General features: G+C 34.1%; 1 protein-coding gene across 1 annotated transcript; it reads left to right on the forward strand.

Moving 5' to 3' along the window:
- The first annotated feature begins 1,259 nt into the window (after window positions 1-1,259).
- Window positions 1,260-8,061, forward strand: LOC145271037 (uncharacterized). Its single transcript, XM_080126588.1, has 2 exons — window positions 1,260-1,361; window positions 6,580-8,061. The coding sequence occupies exon 2, from the start codon at window positions 6,744-6,746 to the stop codon at window positions 7,872-7,874; it is 1,131 nt and encodes a 376-aa protein (XP_079982714.1). The 5' UTR covers window positions 1,260-1,361; window positions 6,580-6,743; the 3' UTR covers window positions 7,875-8,061.
- Window positions 8,062-10,014: the final 1,953 nt, after the last annotated feature.

The raw sequence follows: 10,014 nt of genomic DNA on the forward strand, positions 1-10,014 counted from the left end.
TACACCCATGTTACCATAATATCATTGTATGTTTCAGACCTCCATCATTTTATACCCATGTTACCATAATATCATTGTATGTTTCAGACCTCCATCATTTTATACCCATGTTACCATAATATCATTGTATGTTTCAGACCTCCATCATTTTACACCCATGTTACCATAATATCATTGTATGTTTCAGACCTTCATCATTTTATAGTCATGTTACCATAATATCATTGTATGTTTCAGACCTCCATCATTTTACACCCATGTTACCATAATAGCATTGTATGTTTCAGACCTCCGTCATTTTATACCCATGTTACCATAATATCATTGTATGTTTCAGACCTCCATCATTTTGGATGAATAAAGTTCTTATCTGAAAATAGTACCGGCCTACTTATCTAGGTAGAAGAGTAACTTATCAAACCGAATAAAAGCATAAAAATACATAATTTATCCAGGTAGGTAGAAGAGTAACTTATTGAACCGAATAAAAGCATTAAAATACATAACTTATCCAGCTAGGTAGAAGAGTAACTTATCGAACAAAATAAAAACAGTAAAATACATAACTTATCCAGGTAGGTAGAAGAGTAACTTATTGAACCGAATAAAAGCATTAATAATTTTGGATGAATAAAGTTATTATCTGAAAATAGTATCGGCCTACTTATCTAGGTAGAAGAGTAACTTATCAAACCGAATAAAAACATTAAAATACATAATTTATCCAGGTCTGTAGAAGAGTAACTTATCAAACCGAATAAAAACATTAAAATACATAATTTATCCAGGTCTGTAGAAGACTGACTTTAGAGGATAGTGTATTACATAATCATAATCCATCCATTAGTGCATACTGCATCTTAGATTTATCCAACAGATAGTTGAATTGTTATGTTATACTCATGTTACCATAACAATGTTAGTTTTTTTTTTGTTTGTTGGCTTCTCTTAACAAAACGGTTAATTGTTATTTTAAATTATTTTGAATGCACCTAATATTTTTTATTACCAAATATTTTTCTACTGTATTTTTTTGTTGTGGTGAAAAGTGAGGATACAGAAGGAAATAATTAAAACTAATTATTGCAGTAATTTAAAAAAATCTGATCTCTTTCATGTAAATATTAAAATGTTAAATAAAATAATACTAATTTATCCGTGATATTCACCAAATAGATCGGCTCTATTTCGAAATGATTTCCTATGTTATTTTTCCTCTTCAATTTTGTTTTCTGCGAACTTGCTGTTCCGTTCGTCATCTTGAATGTTAAGTTGAGCTTGTAAAGTCAATCACATTTGAAAAATCGTTTCCTTTATAAAAGCAGATAAAGTTAATCGAAAACAGATTATAAAACAAAAACGTAAGTATTACTACATGGCAAACGTATGTGTATTTTTTTATTTTCATCTTTTTTTTTTCATCGGATTATTATCGAATGGTCACTAATTTATCAGATTTTGTTTTCAATACTGACTTAAATAGTAAGAATAGTGGCCAATTCTGTGTGTGTTTTCACGTACAGAATTGATAACATTTTTATTGATTTTTGTTCTTTAATGTCTTTATTGAAACATGAAATCAGAAAAAAACAAAAACAAACAGAAACACTTTTATAATGAAAAGTGACCCTCTCCACTGAAAACTATAAAAAGTCGTCATTGTAAAGATTTTTTGGAGGATTGGAAAGATTTTTTATGTGAACCAAAGCAACTTATTTATTGTTTACTGAAAAAAAAAAAAAATTTTATAAACTTTTCTTGTTTAAATTTTTTTTTTTATTGAAACGTGAAATCAGAAAAAAAAAGCGAATAATCCTAAGGATTTATCATTGAACATTTTTCGCTGTCGATTGTTTTTTTTTTTTTTCAATATTGACTTAAACATAAAAAAAAACCCTTCTTTATCGTTTACCAAAAAAACAAAAAACAAAAAAACATTACTTTTATAAATTTTAGGTTTTTAACTGTTTCACAAGTCAAAAAAAAAAATCAGATGTTGTTTTCACTACTGACTTAAACATAAAAAAGGTCAATTTCTAAAATCTTTCAAAATTACAAATATTCTTTACAATGACGACTTTTATAGGTTTTCAAGGATGCTGAAAATGAATAAATACTTCAAAAGTTGTACAGAGAATTATTTTTCATCACAAGAGGAAATTATTTTTTCAAAAAGTGAGGATCACTTTTCTATATAATTTAATGTAAAATGAGCACCCACTTTCTGGCCATATGATCATATTTGGGGGAGGGGGCTGCCTGAAAGCCGTTTTAGTAAATTGTTACTTACTTTAAACCGTAACAGTAATCTTTACCATGACGAATTCTATAGGTTTTCGGGTATGCTGAAAACGAATATCACATAACTCTAGGCCTTTCCAAATGGATCCTATTATTGTGGTTGACAACACAGTTGATGCAAATGGGAGATAACTCGTGTTCTAAATATTTGCAATTTTCGATGTCATGCTATGTGTCATGACTCTCCGTTCCATCAATAGCCTTTCCCATTGATGTTGACTTCTCCATATTGGGATATCAGTTTGTTCTGTGGCTCAATCACTATCCGACTCATTGAACTTTCCTCCATCGATGTTGCCCACAGATGTTCCACATGCGCCTTCTGGTGGTTCTTATAAAAAACCAGATCTCCAATCTTAAAATCTACTAACTTTATTTTCTTATTCTTGTTCTCTATCAGTTTTTTCCTAACTTCCTGAATGTTATTTCTTTGACTTTTTCCAGGTCTGGCTATATATTCCGTTCACTTACTTCGAACCCCAGATCCTGTTCATCTCCTAAAATCTTACACTGCATAACTTTGAACCTGAGGTTGTGCTCATGTAAACTGGCGAGTAGTACCCTATCTATGTGATCCAAGCGACTTTCCATATGAGATAACTGTCCAAAATATGTACAATTTTTGATGTCATGACTCTCCGTTGCATCAATTCATGTTGACTTCTTCATATTGGGATATCAGCTTGTTCTGTGGCTCAATCACTATCCAACTCATTGGACTTTCCTTAATCAACGTTGCCCACAGTTGTTCTTGTTCTCTATCAGTTTTTCCTAACTTCCTGAATGTTATTTCTTATCAAAGTAAAAGATCAATGCATTTCTTTTAGAGTGATCTCGTGTTGCTCATCACCATAGTATACTTTACAAGGCATTAATATATTATCTAATGGCAAGATCACGTCTATGTTGTACATTTCCTCATCAGGTGTACTAACATCTCGGAAATCTCAAAAACAATTTTATAATTTGTTGATAATATGACGTCATACCAATGAAAGCTCTGGCTTTTCTCACAGTAGTTGGAGTTGAGATTTTATCGATTTGACTTTGTTCAGGTCTGGCTATATATTCCGTTCACTTACTTTGAACCCCAGATCCTGTTCTTCTCCTAAAACCTTTGTCCAGGTCTGGCTATATATTCCGTTCACTTACTGGTGTCTATCCTTGGACCTCTATTGTTCCTAATATTTATTAATGACCTCCCTGACAAAACTGCCTCTGAAATGGGTATATATGCTGATGACACCACACTCTATAACAGGCATGACAGGAAAACAAATGAACACATAACTAAAGAAATGGCTAAAACACTAGAGGATGACCTCCAATCTGTAGTTGAATGGGGACATAAATCGATGGTCACATTCAATGCTGCCAAGACTAAACTGGTTTCCTTCAATAATTACAAGAAGCCTTCTCTGCCACCAATAGCAATGCCCAACGACTCTTTATCTGGCCAGTGACTCCCTGTTCGAGAGTACATCTTTCAAACTGCTGCTAGTCTCAGTATGGGCTCATGCATTCAAGTTTGTATACGCATCTCCACCATATCGATTCTACCCAAGTCCTCATTCTCCATAACAAACCCTATTTTGCTTCAACAACGTATGAACTTCGGCATGGTAATCTTGGTAATGTTACCAGCCACACTAGACTCAGCAATTTGGCAGCCCTTCTCAATGTGACTTTTTGTTGGTGTTGTTCATTATGAGAAATGGAAACTTACGAGACCCTTCAATGTTTACCACTACATTAGTTACTGATACTCTGCTAAGATTGCTAATGAATCCACTATTTGTTCTATCTCATATTTTAATCCTTGACCATTTGTAAAACCCACACAAGCCATGCATGTATGCAGATGCTGCTGTTTTAACATAATTTCATGTGCTAACTGAACTATTTATGAAATATGAGCATCATCTTCCAGAGCTATATACTCATCAAATATTCTTATCGCTCCTAAATCTAAATACATCCTCACCGCTTTTTCTTGGGCCAGTAATATAGTATCACATTTGTGTTGCAGCAGAGAATTCTTGGTGGATCGACTGACCTGCTTTCCCTATCTTACAATTAATGGGAATTATTTATTACTGACACCTCTGCTCTCATATCCACCAGAATTCTTTAACTTTCTCTCAATTCTAATTGAAACAGAATTTAATGTGCCCATGTTACCGACTATTGTGCTCTTGTTCTGGTCGTTGGGCATTGAATTAATGAAGTATCCCTGGTTGTCACGGATATGTTTGGACTCATAGCCTCAACTGGAATCCGCCATCGTATGTGACAAAACTCCATGGCTCGTCTTCAGACTTCTGGCTTCTGTTGAGTCAGATCTTCCATTTAACTTTTGCTAGGGCTTTCTGATAAGCTGCTTGAAGATCATGTGGCTCATGCTTCATCACAACCATCTTCACCTTCCTATACCCCTAACATATGTTGCACAGTTGATTTTTGTCACCTAGAAAAAAATGTACATTTTGTTTTTGTATAAAAATATACAAACTTATATTTTCTGTTTCATTACTGCCTCATATGTGTGCACCTAGCTAGAGATGGAGAGTGTGGACTAGGAGGTTGGTAAATGGAACAACGATTGTGTGCTGTTGATTGCCGACTGACTGTAGGCCTCTCATCTTTTTTTCTCTGTGATATATATGTGACCTGCTTTTTGCTCACATTTGACCATTGTATGCTCTTTCATATTCATTTCATATTCATAGCGATATTTGCAACCAGCTGTAATTCCTTAATATCTTTTAATATGTAAACGGTATGTAAACTTCAATTGTCACAATCTATATCATGTAAACAAAGTAATATTCTGTGTCATACAACACAGAATAAAACAATATGTACTAATAACAATATCAAAATTAGGTGGAATGTTTTAGAAAACAATCCACCAGAGAGCTAGACACAAGATATTATTCAAGAGTGATTCAACTTTACAGAAACATGTTGTGCATGTCAAGCTGCTTATGGAAAAATCATGACTTAGTGCTTTCATGTAAATGTGGAAAATTATACAAATGTGAGCCATGTAAGAATATATACGGATGGAGAACAGAAACCTATCTTTATTAGAACAAGAGGATAAAGTATTTACCATGATATGAAAACCATTGATTATAAATTATATATATATATATATATATATATATATATATATATAATTTATAATCATTGATTATAAATAATATATATGTATGTATATATATATATATTTACTCTATATATATATATATAGTAAATATTAGTAAGATGTGTCTATACATATATATATGTACAAAAATTTAATTTTAAAATTAATTTTGGTTTTAATATTAAAAGTACTTAACATAAAATTTTTAATTGAAATTAGATTTTAAATCTAATATAATTTAATTTTAAAGTTAATAAAATCATCACTATCCAATAAATATAAAAAGGGGGGTTCTCAAAACGAGAGTAAAACATGACCTCGTGATGAATATATATTTCTACTTCTGATTATAAAATAGATGAGTATTGGCTGAAGAGAGCTTGATATGAGTATCTAAAACGGTCCTAATTATCGGCTTTGAAACCGACGGTACCAATGACTTGTGGCATCTAATATTTTCTGTTAATAATATATATATATATATATAAATGCACTCTTATTTTCTGATTTTCCTTATAATTGAGCACTCTGCTGGATTTCTTTTTCCAAAAAAACAAATTATAATATGTAGTAATAACTAATAACAAAATAGTTTCTAAAATTTATACTAGGTAGGTCTGCTAGGACGCATGGTGCTATGGTTAGATTACTTAGTAAATACAGTTGTAAGTTACATACCACTGAACATTGAAGTTTCAATCCTCAGTAAGATTTAGAATAGTTTTTTAGATTATTTAAAAATATTACCCAGTCATCGCTAAGAATACAAGAGCATGCAAATCTCATGTACTAAATAAAATTTTCCATTCAGAATAATGTACAGATTCCTGAGTGGGAGAGAAAACTTCCCAAGTTGGATAAAATACACCTGAATAAGATCGGAGGTAACATAGAAAAGTTGCTAAAATAACACTAAAGATGAGAGCAGAATACCAGTAATATGAGTAATGAATCTGCATCTCTAAACTGAAGAAACGTAAAAACATTTTAGTTAAATATTTGAAAACAGTATTGAATTTTATTTGGAATGTCGTAAATAAATGTTTTGGATATTTTAAATAAAAATCAGCATAAATTCAATTTTACAACATGAAATGTATTTTTCAAAATTTGTTTTATATTTCCAGAACAACAATTAAAGAAATCGATTTTGGATAAGTTGGCGCTTTCTTCATTGGTGATTTAAAAACTGTTTAAACTTATAAATTTTTTCATATAAATTTTCTAAAGTTGAAATTTATGAGCTTGTTATCATCATACACATCACTGCATTCACTTTTTGTGGATACATATGCAAGCAAACATGGGAGACAAACCGCATTCTTGTGGAGTATGTGGTTCCACTTTTGCAAGGAAGTCAAATTTTTTAAGTCATATGAAAACACATACTGGAGAAAAACCACATTCTTGTGAAGTATGTGATTCTTCTTTTGCACGGAAGTCAAATTTGCAGAGTCATATGAAGAGACATACGGGAGAGAAACCATATACTTGTGAAGTATGTGATTCTTCTTTTGCATGGAAGTCAAGTTTGTTGGGTCATATGAAGAGACATACGGGAGAGAAACCATATTCTTGTGAAGTATGTGGTTCTTCTTTTGCGCATAAGTCACATTTGTTGAGTCATATGAAAACACATACTGGAGAGAAACCATATTCTTGTAAAGTATGTGATTCTTCTTTTGCATGGAAGTCAAATTTGTTGAGTCATATGACAACACATACAGGAGACAAATTTCATTCTTGTGAAGTATGTGGGTCTTCTTTTGCACAGAAGTCACATTTGTTGAATCATATAAAAAGACATACGGGGGAGAAACCACATACTTGTGAAGTATGTGGTTCTTCTTTTGCACAGAAGTCACATTTATTGAATCATATGAAAACACATACTGGAGAGAAACCACATTCTTGTGAAGTATGTGGTTCTTCTTTTGCTTGGAAGTCAAGTTTGCTGAATCATATGAAAATACATACTGGAGACAAACCACATTCTTGTGAAGTATGTGGTACTTCTTTTGCACAGAAGTCACATTTGTTGACTCATATGAAGAGACATACGGGAGAGAAACCACATACTTGTGAAGTATGTTGTTCTTCATTTGCACAGAGGTCAAATTTGTTGCGTCATATGAGAACACATACCGGAGATAAACCACATTCTTGTGAAGTATGTGGTTCTTCTTTTGCATGGAAGTCAAGTTTGTTTAATCATATGAAAATACACACAGGAGAGAAACCACAGTCTTGTGAAGTATGTGGTCATTCTTTTGTATGGAAGACAAATTTGTTGAATCATGTGAAAACACATACGGGAGAGAAACCACATTCTTGTGAAGTATGTGGATATTCTTTTGTACAGAAGTTACATTTGTTGCGTCATATGAAAACACATATGGAAGGGAAACCACATTCTCTTTAAGTATGTGGCTTTTCTTTTGCAAGGAAATAAAATTTGTTAAATCATATGTGAACACATCTGAGAGAAAGACCACATTCTTGTGACGTAAATGGTTCTTCTTTTGCAGAGAAGTCAAATTTATTGAGTCATATGAAAACACATACTGTTGAGAAACCATATTCTTGTACAGTATGTGATTCTTCTTTTGCATGGAAGTCAAATTTATCGACTCATATGAGAACACATACGGGAGAGAAACCACATTTTTGTGAAGTATACTGGCTCAAGATCGGGAGACTTTGATTTGATGAGGAAAGACTCATTATAGCAAGTCAAGATCAGGGATTACTCACAAATGGATTAAAAAATGACCGGATTACAAGCAAATGGACAATGCCGGTTTTGCAATTGAGAGCATAAGCTTATTAGCCTTTAAACTGCCCGTCACAACAAAGTATGTAAGTACATCCATTGGAAGATCTGTGGAGAAATGCAACTTGACAGAGCAACGGAAATCTGGGAACATGGACCACCACCAATAACATAAAACAGAAAAGACATAGACATACAGGCGGGCAGATACATAAAAGACAAAACTATCAAACCACATATTGTAATATGGAACAAGCGATCCCTGGAAGACAAAGCTGTAACGAGATACAAATAGCAGCCATAAAGGGAACAGCATATATATGTGCTTCAGGGTTGCACTTGCTAACACCACTGCATTTATATTTGCTCTCTATAGGCCCCACAACAGCGGAGTTACTATCTTTAAGAGCATATCTGAGAAAATAGACTACATACTGTCTTCACATCCCTCGGCTAACATCCACATCTGTGGTGACTTCAACGTCCATAACGTGGAATGGCTGACCCATTCAAATAAGACAGATGATAAGGGGAGGTTCTGTAATGATTTTGCCATTGCTTATGACCTCACTCAGATTGTTCGCGAACCCACCTGTGTGCCCGATACACCCAATCAATATGCAAGCCTCTTAGACCTTTTTCTCTCAACTTCCCCTGAGCTATTTTTATGTACCGTTCATTCTCCTCTAGTATCCTCCGACCACTCCGTCGTATCAGTTAAGATAAAAACGAAATGTAAGAAGCCCCCAGACGTACCCCTCCACCATACTGTATACTGATACTCTATGGCTGACTGGGATAGCTTCCGTACATTCATATCTGATTTACCTCTGCACTCCATGTTTAAAAAGGAGGTGTCCTCTATAGTATCAGATCTGACCGAATGGTTAATTGTAGGCATAGACCAATTCATACCATCTAAAAAATTCCAACAAAAACCTAACAGCCAGCCATGGTTCTCCCCAGAATATGCTGCTGCTATCGCGCACAGAAATCACTTTTTCCATAGCTACCAACGTAATAGATGCACTGAGACTAAAGCTGCTTTCAGGACTGCCAGCAACCACTGTAAAAGAGTAATAAAAAATGCAAGAGAGCTATATGCCCAGTCTGTTAAATCCAAGGTAGCTGATCAGCGGCTTCGTTCCCACCAGTTTTGGCAAATAACAAATAAGATCCTGAACAGAAGTGTGCGTTCTATCCCAACCATTATCAATGGACCAGAGGTCATCTCGACAAGGCCAAACTATTTGCAAAGAACTTTGCAGCTAATTCTACCCTATGCGACGAAGGCACTCAACTCCCCATATTTCCTCCTATAACACAGAACAAGCTAGCCAACATACAAATATCCGTGCATGAGGTCGCCAAGCTTATAAAAACACCTAGATTCCAGTAAAGCAACTGGCCCTGATGCCATCCCAATTATAGTGTTAAAAAAGCTTCAACCAGAACTTGCTCCCATACTTACGAAACTATTTAAGCGTTGCCTTAAGGAGAAGTGCTTTCCGACCCCCTGGAAGACCTCATCAGTTTGCCCTGTATGTAAGAATTCAGGTGATAAGTCATCTCCCTCTCAGTACAGACCAATAAGTCTTCTCTGTGTTATGAGTAAGTTGCTGGAATCAATATTAAATAGAGAAATAGTCAACCACCTTAGCAGGAATAACCTTCTTAATGACACACAATATGGTTTCCGCTCTGCAAGATCTACCGCAGATGTGCTGACGGTTATATCCCACAGGATTAGTGAATCTCTTGACAAAGGCTTCCTTTCTAGGGCAATTGC

This window comes from Euprymna scolopes, chromosome 46 (assembly GCF_053919585.1).
Source record: "Euprymna scolopes isolate OS-2025 chromosome 46, ASM5391958v1, whole genome shotgun sequence".
Lineage (NCBI taxonomy): Eukaryota > Metazoa > Mollusca > Cephalopoda > Sepiida > Sepiolidae > Euprymna > Euprymna scolopes.

Excerpts from the sequence above, each read along its gene's own strand:
- LOC145271037 (XM_080126588.1), top strand. The coding sequence starts at position 6,744 with ATGCAAGCAAACATGGGAGACAAACCGCATTCTTGTGGAGTATGTGGT.